General features: G+C 32.1%; 2 protein-coding genes across 3 annotated transcripts; both read left to right on the top strand.

Moving 5' to 3' along the window:
• Positions 1-1,241: 1,241 nt before the first annotated feature.
• LOC123898035 (xyloglucan endotransglucosylase/hydrolase protein 31-like) lies at positions 1,242-3,929 on the top strand. The gene is made up of 4 exons (XM_045948881.1): positions 1,242-1,562; positions 2,214-2,314; positions 2,454-2,671; positions 3,246-3,929. Exons 1-4 carry the CDS (start codon positions 1,316-1,318, stop codon positions 3,610-3,612), a joined length of 933 nt encoding a protein of 310 aa, XP_045804837.1. The 5' UTR covers positions 1,242-1,315; the 3' UTR covers positions 3,613-3,929.
• A 2,575-nt stretch (positions 3,930-6,504) lies between these two features.
• LOC123897888 (uncharacterized protein YKR070W-like) lies at positions 6,505-11,796 on the top strand. Of its 2 annotated transcripts, none has more exons than XM_045948700.1 (12): positions 6,505-6,684; positions 6,769-6,872; positions 6,968-7,003; positions 7,159-7,232; positions 8,129-8,169; positions 8,269-8,340; positions 8,462-8,663; positions 9,819-9,914; positions 10,016-10,083; positions 10,545-10,743; positions 10,833-10,916; positions 11,491-11,796. In XM_045948700.1, the coding sequence occupies exons 1-12, from the start codon at positions 6,578-6,580 to the stop codon at positions 11,554-11,556; spliced, it is 1,149 nt and encodes a 382-aa protein (XP_045804656.1). In that variant the 5' UTR covers positions 6,505-6,577; the 3' UTR covers positions 11,557-11,796. The 2 variants fall into 2 exon arrangements, with proteins under 2 accessions (XP_045804656.1, XP_045804657.1); XM_045948701.1 differs by having other exon boundaries at positions 6,522-6,684; positions 6,972-7,003.
• The last annotated feature ends 162 nt before the right edge of the window (positions 11,797-11,958 follow it).

The following is an 11,958-nucleotide window of genomic DNA, read 5'->3' on the forward strand; positions in this document are numbered from 1 at the left end:
GAATACATTTGAGAACTAAATTGACTATCTAAAAATATATTCAAGGACTAAAATAACTAATAAAAGAGAAGTTTATGGATCTGTTTGCAATTTGATACATTCAAAGACTAGTGTGATAGCGAATTACACAATCGATGACTAAAAATAGTGCTTTTCCCATTAAAAATGTAATGATGAACACTCTTGTATCCAACATACATTGTTATGTATCAATACCCCGGGAGAGGGATCCTCTCCGGTCACTTTTTTCTTAAGTGAAATCATCACCTTCCATTTAATTGTGAATAGTAACTCACATAATAAAATATATTAAATCAATGGTGGATCATGGCACTGCATTCTCTCATGTGTTTTTTTCATGGGAGACAATCCATTCCCCATACACAAAATTTAATGTTATTATTAGAATCGAGAGTTGGACCTAACTCAACCATACAAAATCGATTTGTATAATAATGATTGTCTCTACTTTATAAACATATATTCAGGTTATTTCGTAAGCGATGTGGAATTTCTCTCGACAATTATGTCATATTTTTACATTAATTTATATTTAAAAAATATGTTTTAAACTAATCTTGTATATGAATTACTTGTGGATACCAAAAAATTTACCATGATATATTATGCAAAAATTAGTGAGTTTGTATCTGCATTTGTATTTTGTTCACTGTTTGAGTGGCCTCAAATTTGTAGATGGAACAATCTAGTGCTTTAAAGTTAAGAAATAACAAATTAATACTTTAAATTAAGGAAAGTAAATCAATTTAGGTCATCCACCAGAATATCTCTTTTGTAAGGATTGACAGAAATATTGATTTTAATAATCTCTTGATGCATCAGGATTCAGGACAAACACAAAACGTTTAAAATTGAAATGTTAAATTCAAACCAAGATATTGGCTCAAGTGGTTAATGAGCTTCTCTTAGGATGAATTATTTGGAAGAACTCGATTTCGCTTTCCGATGAAAACAATTTTTAGTTATTTCAGAAATGTCCCTCGAATCAGATTAAACTGATGGTAAAAGAAAAAAAAAATCTTATACGACTGAAGTTCATAATTCTAATAGATTCTAAAATAATATTTATTAATTTTTAGACCTATCAAAATGTTCAACACAAACCTGATTAAACTTTTGTCCCCATATAAACTCCTCAATCAACCAAATAATCACCATTAATTAGTACTATATGGGGCCTCAAAATCTCTTTATATATATCAACTATGTAGTCACAATACTTTCATAAGCACCAACTCTGCCTCTAATTTTCTATATTCTCTCTGTCTCACCCTGCATTTTAAGCGGAGTCACTATGGTTTCTACAACTACAATGCCATCATCACTCTCATTTTTGGTCCACATGGTTCCTCTCTTTTCTCTTTTACTCTCATTCATGATTTGCAGTAGTAGTAATGCTCAAGGTTTACCTTCACCAGGGTACTACCTTAGTTCCAAAGTAAGCACTATTAACTTTGATCAAGGATTTAGAAACCTTTGGGGACCTCAGCATGAAAAACTAGACCAAGGATCAGTATCAATCTGGCTTGACTCTAACTCAGGTATATGAAATTTCAGCTCCCAAATTCACTTAAATTAAGTGTCATACATAGCCATTATTGACTGAAAAAAATGATTCTTGAAATTAAGTGTCACATGTGCACATAGATTTTTTTTAGTTTTAACACTCTAGTTCTTAGGCGATGGGCTCCAGTAATTCAGAGTTCGGTCACGAGGTAAGTAAAGTCTGATTAAGAATTGTTCCCACAAAAAAATCGAACTAGGATTCTTCCGAACAATTCGTTCTAAAGGGAACTCATTAACCACTTGTGTCCAACATCTATATCAGTGTATTATAGAATTTTATTACAATATTAAGCTCTTTGTACTATTAATACTCCCCTGAATTTTAGATGTGCCAAATATGATTGCGCGTAGATAATGTGTAGGCCCACCTACCATATGCTTAAATTCCACTTTTTAATTAGAAAGTGAGGGGAGCAGAGATCGAACTCTATACCACTTAGTCATAGAAGCTCTGATACCATGTCAAATAACTAATTATCCCAAAAGTTTAATCTGTTAGGATAAAGTCACATCAATGGTTTTATATAATTTCTAACGATCCTGCATCTAATTCGAGGAAATACTCTTTGCAGCTGCACTGCTTTGCGAATTCTTATAACTTTTTGGGGTGTTTTTTTGAAATATAGGAAGTGGATTCAAGTCGCATCACTCTTATAAATCTGGATACTTTGGTGTTGCGGTTAAGCTTCAACCGGGTTATACCGCAGGAGTCATTACATCTTTCTATGTGAGAATTACCTTTAAATTGAATTAATATTGAAAATTGACTATATATAACTGTTTTTCCTATATCTTGAATTAATGTTGAATATTGACTATATATAACATTGTTAGTGTTGATATTAATTTTCATTTGGGAATTGTAGCTTTCAAACAATCAAGACTACCCGGGAAATCATGATGAAATAGACATTGAATTCCTAGGTACAACACAAGATAAGCCATATGTGTTGCAAACAAATGTGTACATCAAAGGAAGTGGAGATGGGAAGATTATAGGAAGAGAGATGAAATTTCATCTTTGGTTTGATCCAACTCAAGATTTCCACAACTATGCCATCTTGTGGAAACCCAGTGAGATCATGTAATATTTTCATGCCCTATATCACAATGTTTTAAAAACTAGACCGATCAGAAATGGTTCAATTGATTCAATTATATACGTTAAGATAACGATATTTTAATAAGACTACAATTAGAATATTGATAAGTTTATAGTGTATAAGTGAGACAAATTTTACATCATACATAAACTTGTTTTAACCGGTTTAACTGGTTCAACTGATCGGCTCGGTCTGATTTTTTAAAACTTTGTTAAACCAGGATCCTCACAAGTAGTTTATCCTCAAATCTTTATTTGTTTGTTAATATTCATATGTTTAACAAGAATCAACAAATCGACAACCATATTTAGCCCAATTAGTCAATTCACTATTTGGTTAAAATATTTTATTGCAAAAGTGTTCATTTTCTCATACTCTACTACTATTAGGTGTAAAGAAATGGGGTCCTAGAAAATATTCTTATTGAAAAGATCATTTCTATTTCTATACAATAGTGACCTGTGGTCCCTTTTATAATATATAGTATACTCATAGTAGCAATTAACATTATAATATATGATTTATCTTATAATTAATATAGAAAACAATTTGCAGTTTTTTAGTGGATGATGTTCCAATAAGAAGGTATCCTAGGAAGAGTGATTCAACATTCCCTTCAAGACCAATGTATGTGTACGGTTCAATATGGGATGCATCTCCATGGGCTACAGAGAATGGAAAATACAAAGCAGATTATAATTATCAACCCTTCATTGGTAAATACAAAAATTTCAAATTACAAGGTTGTACCATTGATTCCACCTCCTCCTCGTGTCGGCCGCCTTCTGTTTCGCCTTCCGGATATGGCGGCAAGATGAGCCTTCAACAAAATACTGCAATGCAATGGGTCCAAAATAATTACTTGGTCTATAATTATTGTCACGATCCCCAGAGAGACCATACACTTACTCCAGAATGCTAAAATTTGGTTAAGTTCGGTTCGGTTCAATTTGGTTAATGTTTTAAAGTTACATTGTACACTTGAATTTAAATGCATAAACAAAACATATTGTAGTAATTCATGGAGTGGTTTTTGAGATGGTCCCACATGCTAGTGAAAAGTCACTAATTACATGAGTAGTGAGCATCCAACCCCTACAAGAAAAAGAAATGATTGAGAGATGTTTGTGTGTAATACTATTGCTAGAATCCCCCTTATAACTTTAGTACTATTGCTGATGAAATGAAAAATCTATTTGGATGCTCTTTTCTAATAATGGTTAAGGTGTTATTATAAAATGAGAAAAGATTGTTCCCTTTGAAAGTAAGCCGTTTAAAGGAACCTTCTGATTGGACTTTTTGTTGATGAATTGGATCTCATAAATTGTCGGTAACAATTCTGTGTTACATGATTTTCTTTACAAATTTTCTTTCCAAAAGAAAATAGAATGTTAGAAATTTAGAATAGTAAACAAGTGAACAGTACAGTGATCGATTACGAAGTTCAACTAATTGTGCCTGCTTCTTTCGACCGCTTAGTGTTTGTAGTTTTTTTTAAAGAAATATATTTAGGATTGCATGTAAAAGTTTGTTTTTAAAATTTAATTTGCATGCATTAATAGTGTAAAATGTTTTACTGTATTAGCACATCACAATAAATTGTATGTGATTTTACAAGTACTTATAATAAAAGTCAAATGTTATGATGACTACGTAAAAACTATATATTTACACTGACAGTATATGTGAATTAAATTTGCGTTAGAGATGTGCTCTTATCTCGGTTAGACATTATGAGTATATATTTTCACAATTTGCTAAATAGAGGTATGCAAGACATTGACATTCCAATTGATAGAGGCAAATAGATGGTAGGCACTATGCAACGATGCTTCGCTATACTCTAGTCCAAAAAGATGCATTTTTTCCGGCCATGAAGTGTATATTTGATATTATTTCAAACTATAGCATATAATAATTTGCATGGTAGCTATGAAATAATGTGAACTAGTTTTATTCTCCTTAAATCATAGATTGGTATAGACAATATCATACATTGAATTTCTACTAGCTTGATCTTGTGATTGACATGAAACTTCACTTGTCTTGTCGGGGTGCTTGTCTAGTTGTGACATTGTCAAATGTCCCGTGAATGAATTTAGGATCCGGATACACACGTAGGGGGAAGCTATGCATACAATCATCCCTCACTTCTATTTACTCTAATTGGGAATTGGATTGGGTGCATTATTTTTGAGTGGCTGCGCATCGTGAATAAGATTAGACGATTCATATTTTGAGAGATGGTCTTCATCTTGTAGATTGTTTGCTGCATCAGAAACTTTTTTATTTGCAAATCAGAAACTTATAGTAGTGAGTTACAAATAATAAATTTGGCGATTTACTCATATTTAAGACCATCCACAATGGAGCACTCCAACTTTTAGTACTTAAATGGGTCCCACATTGACACATCACTAATTTATTATTTTTTAATAATAGTACCTAATAGGTACTCAACCCCTCCAATGGAGCACTTCTTAAAAAGTTCTAAAATTGGTCCCATCAATAATTCCACATTATTACAATAACTTATTATTTAATTATATATTTTATAATATAAATTGATTGAATGATAAAATTACAAAATTAGTATGTGCTATTTTTTTTTATAATTCGAAAAATAATTAAAATTCAAAGTTTAATTTAAAATAATATTGCCAAATTTTAAGAATTAGATAATTAAAAAATAATTTAAAATAACATTACATAATTTTAAAAACAATTCATTTTGTTGATCATCATGCCCAAAACGTTGCCAAATATGCTCGACAAGATCATGTTGAAGATGAGTTCGCCTATCTTGAATTTGTGCTATTCTTGACAAGTGTAGCCCATTATGGATAAATACCATTGGCTAAATAATACCCCATATTATATTAGGTTCTATTTACCGAATATTGCACCAACGTCTATATGGTTGGCATTAAATTTTTTTAGAGGCATGCCAATTCAAAAATTATGCTTTTGTGATGTACAAAAATAAAATTGTGTTTTTGTACCATTAATTCAAATTGAATATAGAAAATAAAGTGGGCTCATGAAAATAATATTTTAATGAAAAATAAGGTGGGTCCAAGAGGAGAGAGAGGGTTCTTATTTTAGAAGTAGTACCTAATAGGTACTTAAATGAGTGGTACTCCAATGGTAGTACCTAATAAGTACCATAACTACCTAATAGGTACTACACCATTGAGATGGTCTAAATGCATTCAAGTCAAAAAAGTTCAATTCTACTAAAAAAACATCTAAAATAGAATGGACCAAACAATCACCTCTAAAAATTGTATTACTACTTTTTCTATTTCACAATGAATGACTATATTAACGGTTTCATATACATTATGTCAATGTATAAATTTTGACCGTCAATATCTTTAATAGTATATAATAGTAAAAATTATCTAAAAAAAATATTTAAAAAAAATCATCAAAATATATTGAACATCATTTTACGAATAAATAGTGTACATAATCAAATCGGTTCGGGCAAACCCAAATTTTAAAGGTTACAACTTATGAACAAAAAAAGAAATCTCCTTTTGTCATTTTACCGATTACTTGTGCGTCCTACGCATTTCCTTTTTTAAACTTAAGTAGAAGACGTTATAAAAATGAGAATTTCTGAAAAACGTCGTCCGTTACTTAAATAGTGGACGTTGTAAAAGGTATGATGTTTTTGGGGTGTCCGCTACTAAGTACTCCCTCCATCCCAAATTGAGTAACACAATTAACCGTTTCACTAATGTCAATTTTGACGATTAATATTTTTAATTATATTACAGTAAAAATTCATCTAAAAAAAATAGTTTATCAACCATTGAACAGAGCAACAAACTTTTGCAATCGACAGTTACAACCACTCTCTTCTTGATTCCGAACAAACAATGAGCTTCCGTCTCTTAACCAAAGCATGGCGTCAACAGACCCAGTCCATAAACCGCACCGCGTTTTCTTCCACACTTTCCCGCTCTTTTTCTCGCCAATCTCAACGGTTCGTAATTCCTCAAACATTCAATTCCTAAATTATTTTATCACTGCTTCCAATTTCAATAATCGATCTAACACCATTAAACAGACCTTCATTCGCCATTGCTTTCGACATCGACGGCGTCATTCTCCTCGGCAATACTCCTGTCGGCGGTTCTCCGGCTGCATTGAGAAGATTATACGACACCGAAGGTAAACAAGAAAAGAAAAAGTATCTGTATCAATTTTCGCTATTTTTTATTTACGATCACTGACTCATTAATTTTTTGATCTGTTTATTTTGTTAGGTAGATTGAAAATTCCTTACGTTTTTCTCACCAATGGTGAGTTTTTACTCTTATTGTTATAACGTGCAATTAGGTTTAGATGGATATGAGTAATTATGAAATTTTCTATTTGGATGAATGTGGTTTAATTCAATTGATGATTCATCTGCATAGCTAGCATTAGCTAAAAAAATTGTTTTGGAATGATACAGGTGGTGGCATTCCAGAAGCTAAAAGAGCTTCTGAGCTGAGTGAACTGTTGGGTTTAAATGTCTCACCTTCACAGGTATATGTTGGAAGATTTTTCCTTTATCCACTTAGGTTCTGTTTGGATTGACTTACTTGAGTTTATATAGCATAAGTTTTGCGAACTGTTTGGTAGAACAGGTTATGACATTTTTCATAAGCTTTTTTCAGCTTATTTTTATAAGTTATTCAAGATAGTTTATAAAAATGGTTTATAGCATATACAAAAGCAATTTAATTTGATTTTATCTAATGCTATAAAAATAGCTTATGTAAGCTTATGCATAAGTGTTTATGTAAGCAATAAGTTGTTTAACCAAACAGGGCCTTATTAATAAAGAACGCATTGATGAAAACATGAAATTATCTTAAAGATATAAACAACATCCGATATTCATTTAGTATTACTACTAATTAGAAGGATTGGTAGGACTTAGCATCTCCAATGGGGATTCTATAGTGGTTATAGTCTCATACTCTTATGAAACGGCTCATTGGAACAATCTGAACTGAAGTGGCAAGTTGGGTTCTGTATGATTTTGCAAACATTTTAGTATGGCATTATACACAAACAATTAATTTATTGTGGTATAGTGAGTTACTTAAATATTGCTTCAATTTAACTATTGAAACAAAATATGGATGAATTGTTTATGTATGGTGCATGAGTGTGACATAGTGTAGCCATATATGGTAACGGTTATGCAATCCAAAGTAAGTTTTTTAAAATTTTGTTATTGAAGATGCTCTTAAGAAGATTTAAAATTATAGATTTTTGAAATGTGTACCTGTCATATCTGGTTCTGTTTTCTGTCTGTTGCTGCCTGCCTGTCTTTCTCAAAAGTCACAACCAGAGACTACTTTTTCACATTGTCCTAAATTCATTTTAAGAAATTGATGAGGTTCTTCCCTTAATGGAACATGTTCATTATGCAGGTTTTGCAGGGCCATTCACCATTTAGACAATTGGCCAATAGGTATATGTGTGCTTCTTATCTAATCTGAAACTAGCAAGGGTAATATGCACATGTCCGTTCCATTGGATTGTATTTATCATGTATAAGTTTATTTTACAGATTTCAGGATAAACTAGTTGTTGCTGCGGGAAAAGGGGAGCCAGCTTCAGTGATGTCTGAATATGGTTTTAAGTAAGGTTTTAACTTTTAAGATAATTGGCTTGTCTGGTATTTTATTATTTTTTATTGAACAATTAATTTAATGCCATTTTTAATGTCTTCTTATTTCGTTCTTGTTGTTTTTTGTGTTCAGAAATGTTATCTCAATTGATGAATATGCATCGTGCTTTGAAAACATTGATCCATTGGCACCTTACAAGAAATGGACAACCAAGCTGGATGCTACCAAGAATCCAAAGTTTGATCAGAGTGGGCCACGAGTTGATGTCTTCTCCGAAAGGGTTCAAGCAGCATTCATTGTTAGTGATCCTGTTGATTGGAGCAGGGACATACAGGTAACAGATTATAATGATCTTATGACTATTATGTATCAACTGACTTTCCGTCTTCTTTCCTGCATAGTTTTTTGAGGGATATATTATGCAGGATTGAAAGCTCTATGGCTTTTTGTATACATGGTTGTCAAATTGTCATAAAATCATATCAGTTTACGACACTAGGTATTAGACTAAGAGGAGTGCTAGCAACACACTCTTTAACAAACACACTCCAACACACTCTCTTTTATTGGTTGAAATTCACATGGGTCCCATAAAAGTTATATGGGTCCACATTTTTTTATGGGACCCATGTAAATTTCAACCAATAAAAGAGAGTGTGTTGGAGTGTGTTTGTTAAAGAGTGTGTTGCTAGCATTATTCATTAGACTAAAGCTAATTTGGTGACATTGTTTGTGTGTAAACTCCTATAGAATTATGAGTTTGAGGACAATTGAACAAGTCTACAACTAATGGTTACTTTTCACTAGATATGCCCAACATATAAATTGTTTAGTGTTTTTATAAAATCCAAAAGGCAGCAGCTGAATGAGAAGGCTCCATAGTGTGCAAAATATTAGCCTCTGGATGTAGCATTTGACTCCATGGATGCATCTATTGAGATTGTGCACATGTGTTGTGAATGGTAATGCTAAGTCTTTAAGCAGAAATTAATGGAGGAAAATGAAATTCAAATAAATGAATGTAGCATTTTTCTCTAAGAATTAACATTACCATTCACAGCACCCTTTGGGATGTTTGATAGAGAAAAATGAACCTCTGTTAGACTATTTCTATGTTTAGGTTTTTGTATACTAGACATTGTATTTCTATGTTTGGGTTTTTGTATATTAGACACTGTCACTTAACATGGAAATTAAAGGGAAAAAACAGAGAAGAAGAGACACGGAAAAGGAAATGGCACAATATTCTACAAGGATCCAAAATGGAGGAGTGAAACATGCAACTTAGTTTGACGGTTGAGACTTTCAAGCTGCTACCCACTTCACTCGATTTAGTTTAATCATATTTGAATTCTAACCTGGCTTCTGTTTCGTAGAACTGAAAAAATATTAAAAACATTATCTGCTTTGGGTTTTCTAGAAGTTTTTAGATTTTTGTTTTATGAATCAAATCATTGGATCAAAGAACTGACCAAGACTTCTTATTCAGGTTCTCTGTGACATCTTGAAAACAGGAGGGCTTCCTGGAAGAAATGTTGGAATGCAACCACATTTATATTTTGCAAATGATGACCTTGAGTACCAGGTTGGTCGATGTTTTCTACAGATAAGCCTTATGATATAGATTATATGGATCCCTTTTAAAATATTATACTATACTCACTGACAAGGTTCCACAAAAGGTAGACTAAATTTCCTTCTGAGCGTCTGGGCATGGGAGCTTTCAGGATTGCATTAGAATCCATTTTCAATTGGTAAGAATGAATATTATCTTGTTAATGGGTGTTCTCTAGTTTAGTTCCTTTAAATTGAATACTATATATATCAAAAAATACATATTACGCAATGATAGACTATGTGGGTGGGGATATTGTTCTATTTACTTGGATTTTGACAAATTCAATATTATATAGTATACAGTATATAGTATTATAGATTAGCTTGCCTCAACATATATTATATATTATACGACTATTGTCCTCACAACATATATATGAGCATTGCCTCTATAAATCAAAATTTCTAGATCCGTCACCACATATATGTGTAAACATTAGAAATTTTTTTTTTTTTTTTTTGAATAAACATTAAAAATTGTTTTATCATATTCAAAAGTGCAGATAAATTATTTAGTAGCATGATGATGCTGCTGATTTAATTCATATTTAGGATTACAAGAACCAGCATTTATAAACATGAAACACTGTATCTGCAGCTCTCACCCTCATTCCTTGGAGTACACATGTTTTGGCAAACCACATCCATCTGTATTCAACAATGCAGAAATTGTGTTGCGGCAACTTGTACCACAACACTGTGAAGATTTCAATGATGATCATAAAAACACTCAACGTTTTCAAACACTTTACATGATTGGAGATAATCCTGCGGTTGACATCAGAGGTGCACGACAGGTATATCTGTTGAAGTTGGAATTCACAGGTACTATTGTAGGATCAACTTTTTGCCGACAAGTTTTACTAACGAAAATGTTGTATTTCAGACTGGCCATCCTTGGTTTTCTATTCTTACGAGAACGGGTGTTTTCAAGGGGAAGGAAAATCATGAAAAATTTCCAGCAGATCTGGTAATTCCTTTTGTCACTCTGTAGACAATTTTTGTAGATACATATACCTTTTTCACTCTCTATTAGTTATAAGAAAGAAATCTTTGGAATGCGTCATTGGTAGTTGGAGATGTAAGATATAGAAATGTTTTTTTTTTCTTCCACTGTTAGTGCCACAATGGGAACTAGTGGTTGTCTGATCAAAACATGAATGGATTAAGCAATCTTTGAGTTAGACATACAATCATACACTACAGTCTACATATCTTGATAAACAATATTCTTATTCTACTATCATTTTTTGCTTTATTTTAGGTCTTGTCATTATTTACCTTTTGAAAAAAGGATAGAGGACCCATGATTATGACATTATTGGCCTGTTTAAAGGATATGTGGCCATGGTTATAACACACCTTTGGTTGACTTGTACAAAGCTAATTTTGTTTGAAATTTGTGGGAAGTTGTAATCAAGACACCACCATATATTGTGCCGGAGTTACAATATAATTTTTAAGACTATATGAATTTAATTTTTGAGACTATATGTTTACAGTGTTTACCTCTGGGTGATTATAATTCAACTTTTCTTCTGCAGGTTGTTAACACTGTGGAAGAAGCTGTTGACTTCATCTTGGCAAAGGAATGTGCTGATTCTTTGTAGGAAGTGTTCTATAGAGATATTCCATAGTTAAAAATGTAATTCTGTGATAACCAAAACCATGTAATAATTTATGGCTTTAATCCAGCCAGAATCCATTCATTTGACACACGTATAGTTGATTATTCCCCATTCACTCGTGTTTGCTTTGCTTATAGCTTTTATTAGGCAGCTTAATTTAGCTACACAAGCTGTAATTTTATTTCGACTGAGAAAAAGATCAAATGAAATTGTGTCAAGTCACGTCGGTTTACAAAAAATAAAACTCTATTTTATAAGAAAAAAACAGAGAAAAAATTTGTAAAAAATAAAAACTTAGAAAGAGGATATTCTTCACAAAAATTGTCAAAAAATAGCATGTATAGCTTTTATTTGGTGTAATGTAAGACATGCATCATTGACGGA

This window comes from Trifolium pratense, linkage group LG7, assembly GCF_020283565.1.
Source record: "Trifolium pratense cultivar HEN17-A07 linkage group LG7, ARS_RC_1.1, whole genome shotgun sequence".
NCBI lineage: Eukaryota > Viridiplantae > Streptophyta > Magnoliopsida > Fabales > Fabaceae > Trifolium > Trifolium pratense.

What these genes read in the sequence shown, in the direction of transcription:
- LOC123898035 (XM_045948881.1), top strand. Translation starts at nt 1,316, where the DNA reads ATGGTTTCTACAACTACAATGCCATCATCACTCTCATTTTTGGTCCAC. An exon ending in CTGGCTTGACTCTAACTCAG is followed by an intron (nt 1,563 to 2,213) that starts GTATATGAAATT and finishes TTTGAAATATAG; the next exon opens with GAAGTGGATTCAAGTCGCAT. An exon ending in TGGAAACCCAGTGAGATCAT is followed by an intron (nt 2,672 to 3,245) that starts GTAATATTTTCA and finishes AACAATTTGCAG; the next exon opens with TTTTTTAGTGGATGATGTTC.
- LOC123897888 (XM_045948700.1), top strand. Translation starts at nt 6,578, where the DNA reads ATGAGCTTCCGTCTCTTAACCAAAGCATGGCGTCAACAGACCCAGTCC. An exon ending in TTACGTTTTTCTCACCAATG is followed by an intron (nt 7,004 to 7,158) that starts GTGAGTTTTTAC and finishes GGAATGATACAG; the next exon opens with GTGGTGGCATTCCAGAAGCT. An exon ending in TTTAGACAATTGGCCAATAG is followed by an intron (nt 8,170 to 8,268) that starts GTATATGTGTGC and finishes TTTATTTTACAG; the next exon opens with ATTTCAGGATAAACTAGTTG.